We start from the raw sequence: 25532 nt of genomic DNA, 5'->3' as shown, positions 1-25532 counted from the left end.
TGGGATCAGCCAGAGGACAGGGGTTAATATAATTATCCTGCTAAAACCTTGAGACTGAAAGAACATCATTAGTCATAGCATGAAGAGAGCTACCCGAGCCGCGGGCCAGAGGAGGAGAGGAGACGAGGTGAGGAGAGAGGAACAGAGGAGGAGATGTGGGGGGTGGCGGGGGGGGGAGCTTCAAAACACACCAGTGCAGTTAGCAAGACAATTAGTACAAGGACTAAAACTTGAGGGTCTTTGTTAAAAAAAAACAAAACTGAAAGGACATTGTTTACCAGTGCTCTGAGCTGGAGCAGAAACTGCTTCGCTTATTCAGTACTTATGATATTTTGCTTAATAATCTCTAAATAAATGAATTACTTGTGGTGAAATGTCTCAGAAATTAGATTCATATCTGAACTGGAGACATAATTATACTCTTGTGTAGCAAATACCCAGCACTATATGGAATTAATGAAATGACCTCTGGTTTGTGCAGATTTCATATGAAGCTCTAGTTATTGAGTTTTTTTTGTTTTTTGTTAATAAAATGTGAACGTGCTTAGTGGCCAGCAAATGAATTGATGGATAATAAGACACGGGTCTTCAAGCGTGCTATTTAGGGCCAAGAGCAAGGCCCTATTTTCTGAGAGCATCCTTGATATTATATATTTTTGTCATTATAAACATGTCTCATGAAAAGACCAGAACCAGCGATGTGAGTCCTTATTTCAGTATTATCCAGTCTGTGGCCCTCGGCCCTGAGTCCATTCTCTCCTAAATGGATCACAAATATATACTTTTAACAAAAAGGCTAATTAAATTTAGAAAAACAGCTGGGCACTTGCATTAATAGTGCATTCGATAGGGACTATTTTCAGCTGCGGATTTAGTGTGCTATCGCGTATTCACAGCAACAGGATGGTGTATGTGGGATCGATTCACAATAAACTACACAAACATATTCATCATAATGAAGAAACATGTTACCCAACTGTGCAGCTCATGGATGTGTTTTTAATAGTTTTTGACAGTGGAAGTCTATGGCACAGAGGAATAAGCTATATAAGGTTCTGGATACATAGACAATACTTGTTATGAGGATCAATTCAAGGTTGATTTTTTTTTTCTCAAAACAAAAAAAAATGGGTATCACACTTATTTGTTAAGACTAAGATGATATTAGCCCTTAGACTTACTGTAGAGCAGGACATCACCTTAGTCTTAAAATGCTTTTGGGTTACGGCACCCTAAAGTTTTCATTCACCTGAAGACTGTAACATGTTAATTAATTAACCATTATAATATATCATATAACTATTTTTAATAGAGATTTCCTACATTTTTAAAAGGTTTTTAAATAGTTAAAAAATGCTAGGTAGCTATGCTAAAGTAATCATGGGTTAATGATGCATTTCTAATCAGTATGTTAAACTAATTCACTTGAGGAGCCTCTAAAATAGTAACTAATATGTACACAATGAGGAGCAAGTTATTTATTTGATATGTGTCATTTAGGAGCTAATGCAAAGTTAAGCAGAAACAACTCATTGAAGCTGCACTAATCAATATTTAATGAGAAAGAGGTCTCTCGTCGTGATGAACCCATCAAGATTTATCACCCGACTCTGCACTTTCCTATGGTCGGTGCCATCTTTTCCGTTTGGAGCCAGGACCTTCCAAATAAGGAGTTCAGGGTTTTACCTTTCATGCTCTGGAAACACGCCCTGCTACTTCGGACCGAAGTGGACGCTAGCTTACTGGGAACACTTAGCGGTGTGCACTCAGACTAACGAGGGTTACTTTAATTACTTTAATTGTGCTAACATGGCAGGTACAGTGCAGAGCAGCAAACTGTCAGTTCCAGCTGTCAATCAACGTCCACACGGCAGACATTAAAGCCTACTATAAGTCTTAAATCTTATTAATGGAGCAATAATTTTCAAAATGACCACCAGCACACTTTAGAGATTAGAGAACCTAAATTTAGTGAACAAGACCATTATGACTTGTTGAAAAAAATGACAGACATAGTATTTCTAGAGAGAAGTTGATGCTTTTTGAACGGGAGTCAATTGGAGCGAGCATCTAGCAGCTGTCGGTGGCATTGAACTTTGAGATACTTTCACATTGGCTTTAGTCTCAAGCCGTGGTAGTTGCTGCTTGTGCTTAACTCTACAAAGCATTTTATTTGGACTTTAGCTTTGGTTCACTTTTAAAACTCTCAGCAGCAGCAGCAGCAGCAGCAGCAGCACACCACTTAAAGCCCACTGTACACCTATCCAGCACCAAACAACAGACAGACAAAGTTAGTGACTATAACTGATGAACACAGTGGAGCATTTAGTCTCTTAACAGGCTCATATTTCCCTCGAGAGTTGGTGGAGACCTGACCGGGGTCATCAGGTCGCCTCGGCACAAATTAATGCTAACGCTGCTTCATGCCTGATTGACATGTATAGCAGCAATAGCTTTTCCAGCGGTTAATGAGTCCATTCATAGACACTAATCATTAGATACTGGTTCATTAACATAGCATATTGCAGTCTGTTCTCAAGTCACTTACAATCACTTATCATATAGTCCTTTGTTTTTGAGAGTAATTTGTGGACTACCTTTTACTTATTCTTTAATCAGCAATTACTTCCTAATTTGTTCTTAATAAGTTCAGCATTATATCACCTGCTGTCCTGTTTAGTTGGACTGAAAACTTGCAGACCCTCCATGGCCTTTGATGGGACAACACTGACATCAAAAACTGACTTATCTGATGTTTTTCTCATTGAAATAAAAACACACATGGGCTTATTTTCTGTCTCACATTCAGACTCCGATTGATGAGTTGTTTATCCGTTCCAGTCTACATGCTAGTAATGACAGCGACAGTCACGCAGTAAAGGCACTGCTGTGGTTTTGAACACACCATGCCTGTAATAATGCTATGCTAATTAATGTGGCTGACTGAGAACAAACCATCTTTCCAAGGACACCCTCCCTCTACCTCATGTTCTCCCACTTACAATTCCCAGCATGCTTTTCAGCTTTAAAGCACGCTTGCGGTATCAAGAGATTCCCCTTTTGCCAGATGCTGGGTAAGGCACAGTGCAGGCGCTAGTGGGGAGAATTCTTTATTGCATTTGTGAATTTAAAAGGATATTTATGGGATGAGTAACAATAAGGGGGGGCGGGGGGAGGTGGAGGAAGAAAAGAAAAATCTATTGAAGAGGGTGGGGAGGAGAAAAAAAAAGATCAGTGAAACAAAAGATGGGGAATGAAAGGGAAAAAAAAGGCGAAATCGCTGACTTTAACTTTCTTCCCTTCTGAGGGGAAATAAACTGCGATTATCAAATCAGTTACAACCATTGTGTCATAAATCATCACATATGAGAGGAACAATGACACTTTCCTCATTGCGGTCCCTCAGCTTTCTGCATGCCTTTCTTTTCTGGGGAGTGCTCATGAATGATTTAAAAAGTGATCTGTTTCTGAGCTGCGGCTGCTGCCTCAGAGGGAGATAACTCAGATGGGAGGAGTCTGAGCCGGGGTGGGAGGATCCACGCGTGAAGGTTTTTTTCTTGTCTGTCTTCAGCGAGAACACATGAGCCACCACTTGGATGTTCTCCTCATCACACATCAAGCAAGGATCGGTATCTTTCATTCATGAGGGGGAAAAGGTGGCAAGTATTCAAGTGCAAAGCGTTTTTTTCTCATGAAACAGAATAGATGGGGAAGGTTTTTTTCGACTGAGGGCGGAAAATATGGAGAATACGTGGGGAGACTGCTCTGTGGTCGCCGTGTGAACTGGAGAATAATATTTACAGAGCATCACACCTCACATCATTCATCACAAAATCACACACCCCAGCTAGTCCCATGAAACTAGAAGTTAATCCATCATCTGCCTCCCTCTTTTCTTTCTCTCCCTCTCCCCTTGATCCAGGCTTATACCTCCCATCCTCTCACCTTCACTCCGTAAAGGACACACAAGAAAACTTTGGTGTAATTCAAAAATAGTGGTGACAGTTCGCCAAAGTCAAAGTCACCCTACAGTACGTGGATAATCAAGACACACAAAAAAAAAAAGACCGGAGGCTCCGAAAAAAGGGAGCAGAGGAGAAGCATCTGTTCTTCCTTATTCTCCAGTGGAGAAGACGGACAAGCCTCGAGGCCACATCGATTCCTCTGAATCTGCCCTGTCGTGCTCAATCATTCCTCTACTAGCACAATAAACCTTTGTAACAGTCGGGTGTAGCCACTGTACGCCATTAAGGGTCTAATTAGTATATCTGTCTGCAGGCAGCGTGACTAAAACAGTACAGATTAGTCTTCCTGAAGTTTTAAATGAGTTAGTTGCACTTATAATTTAAATAGTATTGTTTATTCTGCATGAATTATTATTTACCAGCTAAAGTAATATGTTTTAGAGCAGTGGTTTCCAACCTTTTTGGATTTTACCACTTAAAACAAATCTATTTTCTACTTGAGACCCTTTGTCGCTCGGTGTTCAACCAATTCTTCATTTGCAGATTGTTGTATTTGAATAGTGTTTAAAGGTCTGAAAAGGTCAATTTACCAAGGAATTCCCACAAAAGAAAACCAAAAAAAGCACTGCTCAAATATGTGTTTTTTCTACTTTCCTATCCTGTTAATTACCTAATCAATATCCCCATTTTGGGAACAACACTTTCAGCTGTTGGTTGAGTGTTAGATACAAGAGTTTGTCATGTTTTTATTTAGTTTAAGAGGCAAACAGTTTTACTTACTTTACCTTATTCTGCTGTGATGAATGCCCAGTAGGTTTGGGTTTAAGTTTTAGTTCATCGTCATAAACCTGATCCAGATGTGGACCAAGACCAAGTTACAGTTTGTCTTTCAATGGCATCTTGTGATCTGTTCATCCATAACAGACTGTGCTGTAATTTAGTCACTTTAATGTCATAGTCTCAAAATCAGATTGTAAAATTGTCAGAATTTCATTAAGATTTGATTTCTGGATAGTGAAGCACACACGAGTGAGAGAGAAAAGTGGTTGATAGATGCATATTGAACATGATTGCATAAATAAAAATTCTCAAAAAATTACATTTCCATGTGCAACACGGGCTTAACACAACGATTCCAGACTCACACCTAGCCTAAGGAGTGTATTTTCTTGAATCTTTGCATACTTCTGCTCTTACAAAATCTTTCACAAGTAAGCTTTTGAAAAGTTTTTTTGTGATAATTACAGAAACACATCTCATTTGAAATAGTAATTTATCATGACTACGGTAGCATATTTTGCGAAGCGGAAATATTGCCATTTGATTGAGAATTACAAAGGACTTCTGTTGCACCGGCTGTCACTGATATAACCACAGACAAACAAGAACACCTGCAGAAACATAAAAACTGCTTTGACTGATCTTTCTGTAACATGCTAATGAAGACTAGGAAAGTTTTCAATGCCAGCCTGTTCCAGTCTGCAAGGAGATGGAAGGCTTAAACCTCTCAGCACATTAGCTCTGTCAGCAGGGGGGCCAGGATGGCACTGAGAGAAACACAGACACACATTGGATAAATGAGTCAAGCAGGCATGAAACAACATGACCATGAAGGAAAAACTCTGAATATTATTAGCATTCATATGGTTTGTTTTCTGGCAGGATGACTCTTAAAGGACATGTGTGTAGGATTTAGTGACATCTAGCGGTGAGGTTGAAGGTTGCATCAAACTAAATACACCCCCCCTCCTTCTGCGAACCACGCGAAAAATGTGAAAGGCCGTCTCTAGAGCCAGTGTTTGGTTTGTCTGTTCTGGGCTACTGTAGAAACATGGCGTTGCAACATGGCGGGCTCCCTATGTAGATATAAAGGGTTCATTCTATGGCAACAAAAACACAACAATTCTTGTTTTCAGGTGATTATACACTAATTAAAACAATTTTATATTCCATTTCTGCCAAGTCCGCTCCACTAGATACCACTAAATTCTAACTAAACTCTCTTAACTAATTTTCACTACTGGAAAATGATTAGTTGTTGGCAGGAGATAGATCCAGTCATGTCTAAAGGCTCTATCAGACACAATTAGGGGTTAAAGCCCACAGAACAAAATGCTTTAATGTTTTATACTGCTGGTAGTAAAGGTCGTAGTGGTGATATTAATATTATTAATACTCTTTCCACAGTTTCAGCTTCGCTAGTGGCTGTAAGGATGGCGATGTTGAGTCCTAATGACTTTTGTGATCCCCTTACTTTTCCTCTAGCGCCACCTTGAGGTTGACATTTGTGGTTTTGAGTGACATGCTTCAACAACTATCGGACGGATTGTCATGAAATGTATTACAGTCATGTCCTCTTCAGGATAAATTGTAATAAGTTTTGTTGACTTTTTGTTAACTTCTCATCTAACGCCATCATCTAGTCAAAATTTCAGTCTGATTTCAATCGAATGTTAGCATGCTAGCGCTCTAAACTAAGATGGTAATCATGGTAAACATTATACGTGCTAAACGGTAAGATGTGAGCATTGTCATTGTGAGCATTTAGCTCAAAGCACCACTGTGCCGAAGTAAAGGACTCTGACTGTAGACTCTTAGTCTTGTTACTATTTATGGTCAAGATTATACATGATAGAAATCCCATTTTATGATTTCTTATACCTCGAGAAATATGGCAATTAGGAAAACTGTGTAATTATTATCAAATAAATTCCCTCCAAAGATTGCTTGGAAATAAATCAATACTAGCCATACATTTTTGATGTTGCCCTGGTTTGCAGTTTAGATTTTGTTTTCACAGTTTGGAAAACAGTTTGATTATTCCTCTGTCACCACTGGTTCAGTAGTTTGCAGAAGCCAATTAAGGACAAACACGTTTTTGAGAAAATCAATACTTGATCTAATACAATTATATTATGAAATAATGCCTCAAATGTCAAATAATGTTACTTTTCAATAATATTGGATAAAATTAACATATAAATGCTGTTTGCAGAGTTTATTAGTCAGTCAGTTTTGTTTGACTTGGTGCATATTATCATGTTTTTGCGAATGGAAAAATGATTAGTGGTGGTGACTTCACCTACAACAGTGCTGTATTGTTGTACATGTGCTGAACTTTACTCAATTAAAGAATTTCTGGGGTTTTTTTTTCTTTACTCTCGCTCCGCTGACTGACCAAGGAGAGGAACAGACAGTCACACTGCTAACTTGGCTCTTCTTAAATGTCATTCTTCCTCCATCAGCCAATCCAATCAAATTGAGAAGTCAGGGAGTAAAGGACCTGATGCTGCAGCGATTACCACCAGGGGAGAGAAGCGATGGCAGACTTCGTCTTCCTCCTCATCCTCCTCCATCTCCTTCCCTCCGTCTTGGCCCTAATCCACTTAGTTGGCTCTTCCTGAGCTTACAGCCTTTCCTTTATTCCATTATAAAGACCCACTGTATGACCTGCTGCTTATTTCATTAAAAAAGGCCCAATCCATGACCCTGTGTCTAATCCATAATGCAGACTACAGACCAGCCACAACCCTCCATAGTCCACGCCACAGTCCAGCAGGGATGGCTGACAGATGGGACAGAGGGAACAGGGATGGAGAGATGGAGGTCCAATGAATGAGGGAGAATTTGAGAGCTCTGCTTCTGAGTGAAGCTTCCTGGCGAATGTGATTTCACTGATGTAAATGATGATAGAGTTGAAGCGTCGCCACTCTATCTTTGATGGTTGGAGATGGCTTTCGCTTGGCCCATCAGTGATATGGAAATGGTCACATCTAAAGGTGGAATGTAGTCTGTAAAATGAGCATAAAGCCTGAGACTCTCAAAACTCAAAACACCTTAGCTTAAAATTTATATTGTAGTCGTTTCTGTAGCTCATTACAGTTAACCTTGGGAGAACTTTGCAACACAGAGTGACTGATGCTGAATCATATGATAATACTCTATCGACTCTATCCAATTTGACTCTGTATGACCTTCTCTGCTCTCTGCCCGCTTCAAAATCCTTGCTCCACCTCTGGCTGCCCTCTACCCTAAATGCCCTCTCATGCTTGAGATCCAGTTTGCTGGGTGTTTTCATCGCGTCCACAAATCTAAATTTACAACCTCCCTCCCATCAAAACCTGGCTTGCCTGCGTTTGCACTTAATGGCCTATCGGGTTACGTATTTATTGATAAAGCAGCACTATTTAGCCCTGAGTACCTGGCTTCCCGTATACCTGCGCCAGCTCTTTAGAGCCCGGCCAGTCACTCTGACAATGCAGCGTCAGATAAAATAGACACGTCCCACAGAGGTAACATCTTACACCGGTTGATGGGGGGGGGGGAGCTTGTTTTGCTCTTTCCGTCCGGATCAACTCAGATCATTAAGAACAGTCAACTAATAATAATCACTTTTAACGGGGATCAGCCAGAGAGACACAGCCAGAAGCCCGGGGACATACAATACAGCCAGGATGTGACTACAACCCTCTCTCCATCGATAACACTAGCATATCTCATTACCGTGGCGACCTGCGGTACACTGCCACTCGGTCTTGATCATATAAAACCCATTTCGCTGCGCCGTCCCCGCCGGAGCACCAGCGGAGTGGAATATTCATTATTCAAATTTTAAGCATTGGAAACCCCAATATGTTACTAAGGCCAGATGAGATGAGATGAAATAGCTTAGCCTTTTGTCCAGGGAACATTGACTAATCGTCTCGCTCCCCAAAATCAATTTCCCAGCCATAAGCATCAGACACTTCTGATTGTACTGTACTGTTGAGGACCCCCTACCACCATCACCTAATACTCCTGCTGGCTGCCCAGAATAACTTATTGATTAGTGATTATGTTACGGGAGGTGTGGGTGGCCGGGTGGAGGGGGGGGGCGGAAGACGGACTGGCCTCAGTCATCTCCACAGGGCTATATTTGGGTCCTCTGTCACCAGATCCAGCACATACTGACACTATCGCCAGATGCCACCAGCCCTGCTCCCTGGATGAGGAGAGAAATTAAGAAAGTTTTCTGGCAGTATAAATATGAAGAGAAATTTTTTTTTTTTGTTGAGAGCTTACAGTGTAGAGGGTGTTTCAAGCAAAGCGGCACAGCAGGGATTTCGAGTCGGATGATAAATTCTTAGATGTGGTGCGCTTGTGGACTACTAAATAAAGAAATAAGCACAAATATTTCAAAACAGAGATGGCTGATTATTAAATTTGCTGGGTTTGGTGGAGGGTTCTGGCTTAGTGATGGACTGTTTTCTCCCCCCAGGGTATTGGGCTGATCTCTCCCTCTCTCTCTCTCTGATTCTGTGCTGAGCCTGAAAAGTGGCTGTGATCAATACCTGCAGGCCCTTTCCACAGTGCCAGAGGGCTGTTTCTTTGTGTGTGTGTGTGTGTGTGTGTGTGCATGTGTGTGTGCTGTGTCAGCATCCACTCAGGACTTCATCAAACACCCCCCACCCCCCCAATACCTCAACTGCACACACACAAACACAAGACGCCTGCATCGGCCAACGTTCCCCCCCCCTCAAACAGTCGCTCATTTTCACTTTCCCCTTCTCCTCACCCCCCCACACTCTTATCTACACACACACACACACACACACAAGCACTAATTCACGCCTCCTTCCTCCCATTCCAGGCCATCCCAACAAGGATGTTAAATACCATTCAAATGTCAGCCTGCCGTATTGATTGGAATAATAATTCTGAAAGGTAGGAGAGATGGCTTGTTGATGCTAAGCAGGCGCGTGACGGCCCGAGCATCCTTCACTGTCACAAAGTTGCCATGTAAGGGTTCCCGGCTCCCCTGGCAGGATGTGGATGGCGGTTTACGTTAGACCACCGAGGCCGTATGTTTCTGTCATTAATCATGGTCATCACAGGCCAGTGACAGGCAGACCAGGATCTATGCTAAGAGAAACAGGGTCATCGTGAACGCCCTCGGATCAGAGTGTCTGTGTGCATGATTGTCAGACCAGAGGTTACGTTGATCACCAGGTGGTTTTTATTATCCATCATATGTGAGTGTGAAGGGATATTTAATGATATAATACTATATGTTTTATAGTTACACATATCTTTAGTTGCTGACTTGTTTTAAGAATATCCTTACAGCAGATATTCTGACAGATTAGTAACCTTATATGAACATTTCAGCAATAATCATCGACAGTTAATGTATAAATAACGTCAAGGATGCTTGTGAGCTTTAACAAACTGACAATATTTTGTCTTTTATGTGTGAATTTGTGTTATTTTTGGGAAGATTTACTTAAAAAAAAAAACTTCTGTACCCCAAAAAGCCATCAAGCGGAGAACTTTTTACATTTACCGACACTTGAGGAGTAATATTTGGTTTTAGGGAGGATGTAGGAGATGAAGATTTTCACAAATATAATTAATAACATAGCTGTCATATTCTTCTTTTGTAGTTTGTTTTTGCTATTTTTTTTACTCTGCTCTACAATACTTTTTAGTAGAAATACAATCTTTTCATGTATTTCATGATAGATGAAATTTTTGTTTCACAATACTTTGGTATCTGCCTTTATTTTTTTTTTTTTAAAAAGAATATTTTCCTTATTATAAAGTGAGTCAGCATGTATTAAGGCATTTAAAAATGTGCATCCCTAACTAAGTCAGCTTCGACCCTCACCTGGCAGGTACCTCGATGTTGGAGATGGCATAGAAGTACTTGAGCAAGTTGTCTCTCTGGACGTAGGTGCCTCCAAGGGCGGGCCTGAGAAGCCTCATTCTAAGGTTGGTGAAGGTGAAGAAGTCTCTCAGTCCCTTCATACTTTCCATGCGAGTATACAGGCTGTCCATGTTCTGTAGCCGAGGGCCGGCGAACACAGCGAAGCGCGCCCGAACCTCGAACTTCACATTCTTGTCGTTCTTGGAGCCGACCCAGCGCGAGTACTGCTCGGTGCAGATGACCCGAGTGATGTTGGCGGGCGAGAGGTCACGCACACGTTTAGGTGGCATGTTGAAGGCGTCCAGGCAGTCGTCAGCGTAGAACTGGTACGGCTGCCAGGAGCGCCCGTGGTCCATGGACTTATCCAGTACCATGATGGTAGGACGGCCGTACTCGAAGGTGATCTGGATGTCGTCTGTGAGCTCCAGACTCTTGTTCCAGGACATGGTGATGTTAGCCAGCAGGGGCTCAGGGTGGCGTCTCCATGTGACCGTCTGCCAGTAGGTGATTAGGCCGTTGCGTTCACGGTCCTGCATCAGCTGAGGAGGGTGGGCCAAGTCTGGATTAGAGGCATCACACTCGTCACTGCACAGGTATGGGTTCTCCTACGAGAGGGATGAAGACAGAGCAGTCACACATCAGTCAGAGATTGAATGTTATGATGATAACATCTAGAGAATATGTGATATTTGTCATAAAAAGATTTGTTTTGAGAGAAAACCAACAAATATCCGATGCTGTAACATTGACTGGCCTCAGATTTTCTTGTTAGTTAGTTAGTTACTGATAATTTTATGAAACACTATACATACTATGACCTGATTTAATAAATGTGTGAAACTACATTTTGACACAGGAGACATGGCCCCAAGGTTTTAATAAAAGGGTAAACCTTAAGGCCCTTTTTTATACCCATTAATAAACCCTTATAATTTCAGTGTATACGTGCTTTGATGGTGCATATTTCAAAACTAATTTACAATTCATCAAATTACCTCAAAGTAATTGCAACACAGTGAACGTGGGACCTTTTGGGTTCCCAGAGGGGATGGGGCCCTGGGGCAGTTGGCTTCTTTGCCTATTTGATAATCCAGCCTTGCACAGACTTTATCAAAATGTTATTTCAAGTCTGACTTTAATGAGAAAACAAAAATGTTTTGCAGCATAATTTTTTGCTCAGGTTTTTTTTGCAGTAGTTGCAGTCATAGATACCCACACTGATTCAAATGATATGCACTCTTCCTACGAGACTAGCTAAAAAAAACTATTCATATTGCTGGTGTAAATCTAAACGAGGAGTGTCTTCAACTCTTTGCCAGAGCACTGAGGGACACAGAGCTTAAAAGTAAACTTGCCAAACAACACAACAGGAAGTGTGAAGGTCAAGGGGATCGTGCACCATCACTGTCTTTGCATAGACAGCAGAGTGCTGCTGCACTTTTAACTCCAGAGAATTGATCCTCCTCTTCTAGTGATGTCAAGACTTTCAAGCCACGGCCCCTCTACAAAAGTCAACGGGATTATTCACACTCCTCACAGAGAGCTACGAGCCTCTTTCCACCTGCACTAAAGAAACGCCTTTCACTCTCTCTGCTCACAGATCTCGCGCCTCTCATCGTCCTTTTCTTCCAAAAAGACAAATTAATTCCGATCATGTTCCAAACATGTCAGATCCCGTACCTCCCATGACCTATATAGAGAGTTTTTCTAGCCCTCCACCAAACTTTGTCGAATTTAAAATCCCTTCCCTCGGATACGTTTCTAAATGTCCGGGTCCAGCAACATCCTAACTCTTGCTGGCTTCTCATATTCGAGACATTTGCATATATCTCAGTAAAATGGATGTAGCCTACTGTTGTAAGCCAGTTGTCTGACATCCACATCACCACAGAAGTTAAATATTTACACAAAGAAATCCCAGAGATCCTCACAGCCGTCTCTCCTGGTGCATAATTTGTGCAAAATTCAGCTCTAACGCTGTTTAGATTGTATCACATTCATAAGGCTCATCATGCCCCCAGGATGGACTAATTAGACTGATAAGGGCTTATTATTTTCTCCGTTGTTTAGTCACAGTCATTCATTGTATCAAAGGGGTCATTATTTGTCACTGTATTCACTACTGGTTTGTTTTTATCATAGCAGAACTCACAAAGTCCCAAAACTGAAATCTTCATCTTTGTCATAACGCTGTTATATTTATAGACTATTAACTAAACAGATCTCTGCTCTAAATGCAGTATGTATATTTTATTTAGGTTAGCAATTAGCCACCGATGCCTCTGAAGTTTCCATCCTCATCTCCTGTTTTCTACATTTGTAGTTACTGATTAAATTCTGATGTTATCCTTCTTCTTTTATTTATCGGGAACCCAATAGTATTTCTGCGTTTTACTGCATCTCGTTTAACAAGCTGTTGATGGAGTGCAGTGAGTGTCTTAAAATATCCCTCTTCTTTTCTTTCTTTTTATCCTTCCACCTCCACCACCACCACCACCACCCTCCTCCTCCTCTCCTTCTTCCTCCCCTTTTCTTCTTTGTTTTCTTTTATCTTCTCATCTTCACTGCTCGTGTTTTACTACTGTTTAATTGTTGTGTTTAAGGATGTAACCGGCTCATCCTGAAACGCTGTTTGGTGGTGAGGTAATGGTAATTGTGTTGACAACAGCAACTACAGAAAAACAGCAGACGTAATTAAATAATTATTTCTGGAATATTTTTAGATATTCAAATAAAATATGAGAAAGGACAAATGACGAGCAGTGGCAAGAGGTAAAACTGTCAACCAGAAGACTCAAATCTAAGACACATTGACAACAAATATTTGCCCTGCTGACAAATGCAAAGGCACTAAACTACTTTAACTTTGCACAACCTGCAAAGAAAATGAACAACAGCTTGTGTGCGGTTCATCAACACACATTGTACTTTAGTGTTTACATGCCAGGTTAATATTTCCCTCTATTAGTCAAATAAAAAACATGCTACTGTATGTTTCTATGTAAAGCAGATGTTGTTTAACCCTGCGGCTGGTTTGACGTCATTTGTACAGAGCTGTGCTTGTCAAACTTCTAAGAATTACACTTAAAAATGGTCTAAACTACCAATTTAAGATGAAATAAAGATATTTTCTGGAAGCATCAGCTCTCATGCGATCATGTGATTAATTATATGTATTGTTTGATCCTTACATTTTAGTGACATGTTATTCTGCAAAACATGAATTTTTTTTTTTTAAATGTTAGAAGTGTGAAATCCATGACACCTCCTGTAACAATTAACATACAGAATTAACAACAATCTAATCATTTTATAATCTAGGATTACATAATTGGACTCATAATTGAAATTCTGCTGCTGGTAAAAGAAAAAGTCGTATAAAAGTCTGTCAGATGTTCAAATCAAATGCAAACAGTAAACTAAAACTAGCCAGTTCTGAATTAGACATAATTCAACATAACAATTATATTTTGCACAATTATTGCAAAACATGTAAAGTTTCAGTCACTTTTCTCTTTCATTTAAGTCCCAAATGTCACTTTTAGCAGTTTGATGAATTCAAAGATGATGAAAGACTTGATTCTTGTGCATTTTCCTTTATAGTTCCCAGAGATAAAATATATAAACCATATCTAACATCAAACTAGAGAAAAACTGTACAAAAAGACCAGTCTGGGTGTTGATGAAAATCATACCAATATAGAATGAAATGTTTTATGCAGTTTCATCAAAGTGATGCATTAAATCAACTCCACAAAATTACCGCCTGCTTTTCAGTTTATCAGATTACAGCCATGACTAAAATACTGAGAAGATTGATTACACAAACTGATGGAACACACTGAAAGGCTTTTTGCATTAGTTAAGCACTGCGGAATCAGATCGGATAATGACTTTTAAGTGATATTCCACACAAAATCTATCTTTCTAGTGTGAAATCATGCAACCCCCCGTAGACTTGAAAGGTGTCAGTAAATAGTTTGTAGTTTCATCCTTGATGGAAAATGGCGGCTGTAGTCAGCAGGAGGTGGGCGCTTTAACATTCATGAACCGGCGCACGCGCCCGCTAACGAGCTCGACAGAGTCGTGCGTGCAAGATTGAGATGCAAATTGTGTATTTAGCCACATTTTACGTGAAAACGGGAGTGTTCGGAACATAGAGACGGAGAGTGGAAGCGGATTATGCTGCAGGGGTGGTTTGAGAAGTTTTTATGGATGTTTTGTTTCCTTTTTCTGCTGGAATCCATCGTTAGTAACATAAATTCAAGCTGACCAAACTTTCTGCAGCCTACAGAGGATTACTGTTCGATACTCAAAAGATTTTGGGAGCAGTATCACTTTAAATAGCAGTTTTTTCTTTATGATGTAAGCTCTAACGTGATAGCAGTATTGCATCATATCGATGTACTCTGCAAGCGCAGATCATGTGTCACAGCTTCTTTGCAGACGCTCACTTTTTCATGTCTGTTTCCAAGAAGCAGCACATCCCGACAGTTCTGCCTTTTGAGTAAAGTCATTGGACTGTACCAAGGGAAAGTGAGCAGTCACTCAAACCCACTCTAGTGGTCTAATAACAAAAGCCAAAGTTACAATCCTGCGAGGCTGAGATTATAAATCATCTGATTTATGGTGACAACGCAGAGTGGGAAAACTCCAAACATAAGCAAATGCTGAGCCGGTGCTGAGGGAAGCTGTGCGGCATTGAAGACACTATACAAGATAATAATGCATGTGAAGGCACAGCAGTGAAACTACAGTATCTTTATACCAAAAAACCGCAGATAATCTATCTCTCTCCTCACAGGGACGACATATCAGCATTGTTCTCTATCTGATAACCCAATTATCTCCCTTGCACCGACTCAGACAGAGATCACTGTCAGTGCAAACACACTTAGGATGATAATCTACAACGCTCATAACCAACTGCAACCGGAAAAGGTAATTAGAATTAGATGAAGGAGGTTACAGTGAAAGTCAGAGCCGGTATGTGCTACTTTTAGCTGAAAGCTGCTCTGTAGTGGCCCTGCTGCTTTTGTGCCCTCCATTAGTGCATCCTCTGACCTTAGCTCAGACACACGTTTATACACAACAGACTGGATTTAGGAGGCTGTTGTTCCAGGGATGACCCTCGACCTACAAATCCTATTGAAAATGATTGCACTGTCACACTGTCCCAGATAGAAACTCCTTATACGTTAGCTGCTGAAGTGTGTTTGTGATAGTGTTTACAGACTGAGACAAAGATGTAGAGAGTCAGGAAGAGAAAGTGTGTTTTTTTTGTGTGTGTGTATGCAGGCGACTGTACAAATCAGACAAGAGGCAAGGATCAATACAGTATTTTTCTTTTTTATGTCTGGGTGTCATGTTGTTGGATTTGAACGTCGGGTCAAAAAGCTGCACACTGCTGTTCATCAATGTGCTCTGACCTCTCCGGGCCCTTTAGGATTAGCTACAGGAGGAGGTGATATGTACAGTAATATAGGCTGGAAGATTTTTATCCCTCACGAGACTTACGCACGAGGTTATGTATAAGCCCTTTGTGTGCCCTGTCGTTCTTATCCCACTCTACCTCCTGCCAGCACTCTGCCCCGATCCAGTATATCTATGCCAGCCTACACACACACACACACACACAGACACACACCCACAAACACCCGTAAACACACTCACACACACATATATATCCTGGCCAACTGCTGCGGCAGGTGGCCCGCACCGCTAAGCCCCTCCAGCAATTATCCCTCGCTGGGATCCTGTCTCCACGACAACAGCCGCCGCCATAATGCTCTCTTCGATGAGCGACTTCCTTGTTTTCACTTGCGGGGTAACAATTTGATTCAAAGCGCTCATTAATAACTCCTCAAGCGCTAAAGTTATGAGGAGTTTGTGTTTGTGACTAATAAAAAAGAGTGAGCTCTCTGACCTTCTGGAAATCATCATACACAAATATCAGTTTAGGAGTTAGTTATTGCGATGTTTGAACACAACAGCAGTAAAAAAAACATTACTGGTTGCCTACAGAAATAACAAACCGCCGTTATGCATTTACGCAGAAATAAAACACGAAGAAAATTGTCCTTCTCTCTCTCTTCCCTCGCTTTTATGACCATTTCTCTCTCCCCCCCCCCCCACACCAAAATATTCTCCCTCAGTCTCTCTGTTGCCGCCGTGCCCTCTCTCTCCTCTTTATTTCTTCCTTCACTTATAGAAGTTTCTATGTTATATTGTTATATTGCTAGCAAGGGGAATAAAGGTAGGGACACACAGTCAGAGAATACAATTTATTTTGTTTTGGAGGAAACATCAAATGAAATGACCCTCCCATTAAAAAGGCCACAGAGGGGAAGAGAAAGGGATATTGCTTTTCCACTTATAACGTTAATCTTTGATTTTTCCATCATACTGAAGGATCTTGTTACCTTGAGTGAAATGCAAGTATAGAATGACAAATCATATACTTGTTTTTACTTTAATTACCTGCGACTGTGATTATTTGCCGGCTGTAAACTGTCTCGACAGGAACATAACAGCAGTCGGCAAAGTGTAAATGTGTGTGTGTGTGTGTGTGTGTGATTGTCTATGTGTGTGCGTGCAAGCAAAAGCAAATGTTTACTGTAGGCAAGTGTGATTATGCTGGAGGAGGAGAGAAGAAGGACAGAGCAAGGGACACCATGCTGCTCCGAAGCAGCAGCGAGGCTCGTCCCGCTCAGATCAACACAGTTGGACCAGGACGAGTTATGAACTTATCTTCTAATTCAGGCAAATGCTTACAGCGCATTGAAAGAAGCAAAAATATCAGAGAGACGTACTCCTTTCCTGAAATGCACTGATGAGGTAAATCCAGGCAAAAGCTATTATACTTTATTGATGTCTGTTATTAAATCTAAACCAATCACAAAGCAGCAGACGTAGATAAAGAGAGGCAGACGAGCTGGAAAAGGATTTTAAGCTTTTTGGGAGGACTGTGCGTCAGAGATCTTTATATTATTTTGTGCTTTCAGTCTTTCTTTAAAGACTAATGATTTAGTTTTGCACATCAATAACATTGTCTGACTCATGATGTACAGGTTTAAAATAGGATCAGATTCAATGCAGCAGGACAACAGATATTTTTTACTCCACTAATTTTTTTTCCTTAATAAAACCTGGTGCCTACATTACCCATAATGCAACTTGACTGAAGACAGATCGGTCAGAGACTTGGGTGTTTATGCAAGCAGCGGCAAATGTCTAGCCTCAAGCAGAGATCTTGTAACCTCGCTTCTTTCTAACGCCACACCCCCAGATTTTTTCATTTTTAAACTTGTAGTCGTCAACCCCAACCGACGCCGACTCACGCTACGTTACGTGAGGCAACAGACTCTGAAGTGTAAAATCAGCGCACTTCCCCTTTAATTGAGCAGCTGTGTCAGAGGTCAACCATGTTTTTGTCCCTTGGTCATGATAATATTTTTTCTCACCACATTCTTTGCACAGATTTTTTTTGGGGAAATGCGGACTCCAGCAGACATTTTGACTTGTCATAGTTGGAAAAGCACAGCTGTTGCTAATAACATTAGCGATGGCTCCGCTGTGTTAAAGCGTCCCAGTAAGCCGTGACAGTGTGACCAACATTCACAACACCAGGACCCTGATATCGAAGCAACTAAATGCAATTCACTCATCATTTAATTTTATTATTTAAACCTGTGATTTTCTCTACTGTGAAATGTCAACATGTCTGCCGTAAAGAGTCTCCAATGGCTTCCAAAAAAACACTTTTAATCAGCATAAATAAACTCAAATAGTCTAAGTGAAAGTAAACAGAAATTACAGACAGAAATGATTCCCCTGGAAATCCTTGCAGAAAAATATTTGAGAGGATTTGTTGATTTCAAGTTATTTATTTTTTTTTGTAAGTTGTAGGAGACTCACTTGCCCTGACATAACATTGCTCTTGCTGTAGTCAGCATCTCTACTCCTTTGTAGAGATTTGGGAAGTTCAAACTATTGCAAGAACACTCGTAAACATGGCAAGGAGCGTGAGTCTCCTACAGTTTTCCAAAACACATCATATCAACAGAAACCATCTCAAATACTTGTCTACCGGCATTTCCAGGGGAATACTTTCTGTGTTTATACTCAAGATATACTTGTCCGTATTTCCCAAATCTCTACAACGGAGGTGGTGAGTAAAATTTTATCATGAACAGTAGTCATGATGGACAAAACACCGACAAACACAGTGGCTCTAGCCTCTAACCATACGGTCTGACCATCAGATCCCCGGTTGGAGAGACAAGACGATTTGTTAAGTTCACCTCAGGCTGTCTAAGCCCCTGTGACCAATCCCTCTTAGTATCACCTCAGTCAGGGATAAATCTCACTTATAACTATCCTCCTGTTCTGCCAACACATCTAAACACTCTCTGATCACTTTCAACTGTGTCCTAATGGGGAAGCAAGCCATGCCATTACATCACTACACCCTCCCCCACCTCCCTTGTTCCTTACAGTCACTCTCTCTGTGTCGCTCTCTTTTAGCGGTCTGTTTCTTTCTCTGCTCCCTTCCGTTAATTATGCCCTGCACTGTTAAACCTGCTCACACTGTGCCCGGATTCACCTCCAGGGGTGTATTATTACGGCACTGGCCACCCGGGCTATTTTTTTAACCCCAGGGAGATGCACCAGGGATGGCCCACCACTGGGTGTGGGTGGCCCTTTTGCGCGGCCTTGATGGCCCACTGCTGGGCAGGGCAGGCCAGCCGGGCCTGGCAGGGCTACATTGGGCAGGCAGTATGAAGTATGGCTATAGGCCCAGTCTGGGAAGCACTGATCCACACTACCAGCTGCCATCTTCCTCCCCTTCCTGCATGCTCCCCTTCCGCTGCTGCGTGGCTTCTCTCTCTTCTCATGTCTATTTTTAGAGCTGGCTGATTTCTACCTTCTAAAACAGGCAAATGTGTTGTGGAACAGGAAGGTGTGTGTGTGTTTTTTGTTGTTGTTGTTGTTGTTGTTGTTGTTGTTGTTGTTGTTGTTGTCTTTCTTAGACATACTACAGTGTGTCGTGGCCAACTCATGCACATGTTTCACACTCCCCTGCTGGTCCCCGTTAACGTCAGCGAGCACTGTACATTCCTGTACACATGCATGCATGCATCCCATTTACATTCGGCTGCTCTCTGTTCTCGGCCCCGTGGGAGATGGTTGAGTGAAGGTTTTGGTTCAAAACCAAAAAAAAAATAAAAATGAAATAACAAACAACGGCACAGTGAGACCTTTTTCGAATGCAGCATTTTTATATCGACACTGTGTGTACTACTGTGGAACTGTGGTCTGATTTCATCTTTCTGCTTAGCTAAGCTTGGATCTTCTTCACCTCTCCCTCATCATTAGCTATCCCCCTCTGCAACACACTGCCTCACCCCCCTCAAACCTCCTTACTCCATCATCCTCAACTGCAAGCAAAGACTCTATCGTAGCTATCATACGGAGAAACTACAAAGAAACTACTGAGGCTCCTAACACAGCACTAGTGACAGTAGCATCTTTGTCAAAGTGCTGGAAGCCCGTCATGTTGAAAGAAGCCAACATGCTGGCCTGTTTGGCTGAGGAGAAAAGATGCTGCATTCCCAGGGAACAAGAGAGATAAATAGAGTAGAAAAAATGCATCCCTGTGGAGACGGATAAACCAAAAACTACTGTAAACCAATGCAAGCAGGGAGAGCTACAGCATGCTTCAACATCAAAACCCCCCAAAAAGTGAATTCTCCCATAGTTTTTAGAAACAGCACTCATAGGGTGAGAGAAGGGGGGGGTGAAATTATTTTGCATCTTCCGCAGTATGTCTCAAGTCTTATTAAGGATGAGCAGCTCTGCGCATTGGGTGATGCAGTCTTTTTTTTTTTTTTTTCCAGTGCCCCGACTTTCCCTTGACTTGTGGGATTGCTGAATGAGTGAATGTAAATGTACACCAATTAGATAAGAAACCGGCTTTTCTGTAAAGCTGCCAAATCCAGGGGCAAGAGGAAAAGAGGAAAGAAAAAAAAAAAAAAAGCGAAAAAAAAAAAAAATGCTGCCTTCCAGAAAATAAATGATCTGTGTACCAATAACGCTCAACCAATACCCAGTTGGTGCGTCCAAAAGAGAGACGGAGAGGAGATGTAATGGCCTTGATTCCCTGCTGAAGATGGATTAATCCTCTGATAGTAGATACATATGTAAATGTTCAGTGATTCTTAACCCGAAATGCAGAGATTTTCTGTTAGATAAATGCAAAAATATTGATTCTAACATGCCAGAAAAACTGTTTTTTGTGCCCTAAATACTTATCTAGTCACAGACTTCAACCTGCTTTTGCTTTCTGGTGTAGTTACCGCTCATTATGTAGGAGTTTGAGTCCGACATCCCTCACTTCTCAAGCAAACTTTCATCTTAAAGCTTCTCCGCTCTCTAAAATCCCCAGCTAGTGCTCTAGAGGGCCTGGTTCAATCCTCACAGCCACAAATGACCTGAGAAGAACCAGAACTTTCCATTATTAAGACCCTGTCCGATGTAAAAAAAAAAAAAAAAAAAATGCTGACTAAGACTTGACTCCTTCCTGTCCCGCCCTCCATCCCCCCCTCTTTCTTTCTTTCTTTCTCTCTCATCAGTCTAGCGGCTCACTCTGGATCCACTGGATGGAGCGTCACCGGCCAAACCCCTTGTAAGGAAGCCCATTAAGGAACCCATCAATATTTCATCATCGCTCACTCAGAAACATAGTTATAGAAGTTTCCAGGCCGGGGCCATTAGGGGGCAGACGTCAATACGTTATGGCAGCGAGCATCTCTCTCCACTTCTTCTCCCTCTTTCTCATGCCTCCTCCTCTCAAGAGCAGTCATCGGAGAGGCTTTCTCAAGAAGACAGTGGTTTCCGCTTCTTCTACATTAAACAAATCATTAACCATTAGGTATCCAAGGAGCACAATATCCTTTCCTGCTCCTGTCAAATGACCCCCGCCCGCCAAGTGCTGCTATTAGTCTCAGTGAGAAGAAGGGAGGGAGACTGGGGGGTGAGGGGTGGTTGTTTGTAAAAGCTGTCTTAAGGTAACAAATGTCTAGTCACACAGAATACAAACACCTAATTAACAGTGTGGCATGATTGTATAGCCTAATGTGATGTAGACAGGCAGGAACACTCTTTAGAAACGCTTTTGTTGTGAGACTTTTGACTCATGTCTGTAAAAAGACGAGTCTAGCGCCTTCAACTCAGTGAGTGGACACTATGGCAATCATCAAGAGGACAAACTCGCTGTCTCACACAAACTTTCCATTGAAGAAGCAAAGGGGGGGGGGGGGGGGGGGGGGAAGCTTACATGCAGTCTGCTTAGGATTACAATGATTTTATAACCCTTATTTCAAATTATTACACCTACATTAGCTGGGATGGGGAACTAGCCTGCAGGCTAAAGTGTGTTAAATATTGCTGTAGCAGACATTTTAACGAGTTTTTTTCCTCGCAGCTCACCCTTCAGTGTCCTTGGAACTAAAGAGGACCCTGCTATATGCATTTTACCAGAGGAAATGTTAGGTGCTCTATAGATGCCCAAATCACACCGGATCACAGGGCTGCCAAGTACATACTAATGTAAACAACACCTCCAGACCTCTCTGAGGGAGGTCGAGCCATGCCAAGTCATTGCACTTATGTCATCCCTTTTAGATCCCTATAGATTTTTAAAGTGTGAATCCTGCTCGCACCTTAATTAAACCATTTTTTCTTGTGTGTCATTACTTTTCACGTTGTCACTATTCAGGTTCATTGCACAAGCCTGTGATCTTGCCAATTTCCACAACAGTGTTTTTGAACTTATTACACTCACAACTATGTTTTATAGAGAACCAGCCAATGTTGTGTTTACACACTATGAGCTTTCAGATATTATTAATTCTATACATTTAAAAGTTATTAATAAAAGTGTAAAATATGCTGTTCAAGTCCCGACATGAACTCACCAGGGTGCAGAATCTCTCCGGTGGGTTTCCACACGTGATTCCGGGCGGATCCACCTTGATCCGCATGTAGTCTTTCATGGTTGCGGTTTTCGGCTGGCACGCGTAATGCTCCCACACCGAGCCTTCATCCGTGCTCACAAGGGACTTGCACAGTTCGTACTGGCCCAGAGTGGAGGCCAAGCAGTGCAGCAGCAACAGCAACACGGCCTGGAGGAGCATGGCAGGCTGGGGGGTGTTTGGAGTGGGGTCCGGCGCAGGGTGAGGGGGGCCACGGAGCTCAGAGGAGAGATGAAGCGCATGGAGCGGTGATCACAAGGAAATAGTGGACATCCCTACCACCATACTGCTGTACTGTGAATGGACACAACTCGCCCCCAGACATATAAACTCCCTAAATGAACACTGTGTGAACTCTCGTTCAGTGTCTCTTCACAAACATCGACGGCCCCCAGAGAGCCGAGAGAGGGACACTTTGTTGTTTTGACGGCTGACTTCCTGAGGAAGATGGACGGTGGATGGAGAGGCGGATAATTTTACAGAGAGTAACCTCGGCAGACTCTTTAACCATAGTGTTGCAGGAAGTTGGGGTTGAGTTGTTATCGCGGGTCCATGTCTCAGAGAGCGGAGTCCTGCAGGGAATCGACGGAGTAGGTTGGGGAGGATGAAGGAGAAACTGACGCGTCTTCAGGTATATCCATTGGACGTTTGGCACCGGCCGAGCTCCTCTGATTGTCCTGGGGCGAAATGGGGGCAGATGTGAGAGAAGCAGGGAGTTAGCGTGCTGAGTAATGTATCCTCATCAATTAATCACATCCTTAATTGTACTGTAAATGCAAGGATGCATCTGTCTTATTTTCAGAGCTCAACTTGGGTTTAACTTTATCCTGAACGGTATTTCCTCTTTTGCATAAATAAAAGTTTAATGACAGTCTTTGAAATATACATGTGGATCGGTGGGTTGCATTCTTATTTAGTAGCAGTTTAATCATATCGCAGTAAATTGCATTAATTCATCTTGGAGAGTGAGGAAACATCACATATTTGTTTTCAGACTATGATGACAACTTTTTTGGTGAATTTGGCACAGCCAGTTGGATACAAGGAAGTCTGGTTAAACAAACCTTTAACCTGCGGTGCATTCAGCGACACTTAACGTGAGCATCGCGTTTTAAAACGCACTATAAAGGCGCTGCACTGTGTAGATAACCTTGTGCGTAAAAACACGTGCTGCTGCCGGGTGCCGCCTGTGCGCACAGGAGTTGTAATTGCTCCTATAGCTCTACAAAGGCTGGAGATGGATAGTAGGCTATAGATGTGTGTTTTTTTTAAAACAATTGCACTGCAAGAATTGAAATATACATCCGAAAGAGACATTTAATAGCCTATACCACCTTAAAATATGTGAACATGCGCAAAAAAGAGGAGGCAGTGCTCACAAATGAGCTTTTTTAAATATTTTTTTTTAATTTCAAGTGCCATTTTCTTTGAAGTTTATGAATTATAGGCCTCTTCACTACTCTGTCTAACTTCACCATACTGTCATTTGTGTAATAATAAACTTTACGCAGAGGAAATTGCACCAGAAGTAGTTACTGCCCGGATTTATTCGCTTAATTCAATTATTATTCGATTTTTAGACTGCATTCATGAATAAATGAAGAAATATGGTTGACATTTTATTTTTTGCAGTGTGGACCAATTGATCATAATCCGGCTGTCATCCCACACTGACAGAAACCAGGTTCTTGCACAACGTATCCCACACAACCCCGTGGACTCTGACTTTCAGTTCAGTTGAAGTCGACAAAAAGCTATTTCCCGGCACTGACAGTCCTGTAGGGGTGTGTCAGTTTGCACAGTACTAGTGCATCCCACCGAGCAGCATCGCTCACACACTATATATATATATATATATATATATATACATATATACATATGTATATATATATATATACTCACACATTAAAGCGTTAACGCGCTTCAATAAAAAACTGTAAATTAAGCAGAAAGTCTCTTGATTATCCACTCTGACTATTCTGGAGAAGGTCCCGATATTGTGCATAACTCACAGCAGCTTCTCGGCGCAAGACTTCAAAGAGCTTCAGCACAATGCATCGTTATTGCGAGATGTTTTATCATCATCATCAGATAAAGCACTTACTTGTAACGTGCATCCGTGAGACAGGTCAGCACTTTGTATGGCGTTGGAGTACGTGCACGTCCCCCCCTCTTTGGGCAAATATTTAAAAAAAAAAAAAAAAAAAAAAAAATCCTTCCCGATCACCCACTGTCCTCGTTCCCCGCCGCGATCCTCACTGTACTCCCGTTATCTGCCTGCCTGCCCGGGCTCGCTGTTTGTTTTTGCCTTCTGCCGGATACTTTTTTATCGCACCGTGGACGGCTGCGCACGGTAGATCGGTGTCCTAGATCTGGAAGCGGCCGGGAAAAGAGGTCTGAAATCCAGCGTCAAGGAGTATCAAAAGTATAAAATATTGACTTTGAGGAAAGAGGCTTGTGTCCGCCCTTCTTTCCCCCCCTTTCCTCCTCCTCTTCCCACTTTACAAGCTCGGGTTTACTCGGGATGCTCAAGGGCAGAAAGAAAGAGAGAAAAAAAAAGGCTTTATGGAAAATATCACCCTCCCTCCTTCTCCTCCCTCCTCCTCCCCCCTCTCTCTCTCTCTCTCTCTGTCTCTCTCTCCCTCTGTGTGTCTCTCTCTCTCTCTCCCTCCCCTCTCTCTCTCTCAGTTAATGCCCTGGCTAAATCCTTTTACCATCACTTTCAATCACTATCTGAGCTTTTATCTGCTCCCAGCCCTGCTGCCTGAACCGGGGCGGTGCAACTTCCCCTCTCCGCTCCTGCTCAAAACTGTTCCCCACCAGGTCCGGTCTGCACCCTGCTCGGCT

General features: G+C 42.0%; 1 protein-coding gene and 2 long non-coding RNA genes across 4 annotated transcripts in view; 2 read left to right on the top strand and 1 right to left on the bottom strand.

Annotated features, from left to right (window-relative positions):
* The window catches only part of LOC121885207, a 56946-nt gene extending 49494 nt beyond the window's left edge, over nucleotides 1–7452 (top strand). For both annotated transcript variants that reach the window (XR_006092498.1, XR_006092497.1), the window contains one exon: nucleotides 7211–7452. This is a non-coding gene — a long non-coding RNA (uncharacterized LOC121885207). The remainder of the gene's footprint in view (nucleotides 1–7210) is intronic.
* LOC121885205 (netrin-G2) overlaps nucleotides 1–24856 on the bottom strand; it is a 69337-nt gene extending 44481 nt beyond the window's left edge. The window contains exons 1-3 of the mRNA XM_042394429.1: nucleotides 24790–24856; nucleotides 22629–23362; nucleotides 10612–11255 (exon numbers count right to left, since the gene is read on the bottom strand). Coding sequence (XP_042250363.1) covers nucleotides 10612–11255; nucleotides 22629–22847 — 863 coding nt within the window. The 5' untranslated portion in view covers nucleotides 22848–23362; nucleotides 24790–24856. The remainder of the gene's footprint in view (nucleotides 1–10611; nucleotides 11256–22628; nucleotides 23363–24789) is intronic.
* On the top strand, nucleotides 10641–21938 carry LOC121885208. Its single transcript, XR_006092499.1, has 3 exons — nucleotides 10641–10715; nucleotides 17250–17487; nucleotides 21285–21938. It is a non-coding gene; the product is annotated as an uncharacterized LOC121885208 (long non-coding RNA).
* Nucleotides 24857–25532: the final 676 nt, after the last annotated feature.

The sequence above is a fragment of the Thunnus maccoyii genome, chromosome 19 (genome assembly GCF_910596095.1).
Source record: "Thunnus maccoyii chromosome 19, fThuMac1.1, whole genome shotgun sequence".
In the NCBI taxonomy this organism is placed as follows: domain Eukaryota; kingdom Metazoa; phylum Chordata; class Actinopteri; order Scombriformes; family Scombridae; genus Thunnus; species Thunnus maccoyii.
Note: the sequence above shows the minus strand (reverse complement) of the source record. Positions and strands in the feature narration are given on the sequence as shown.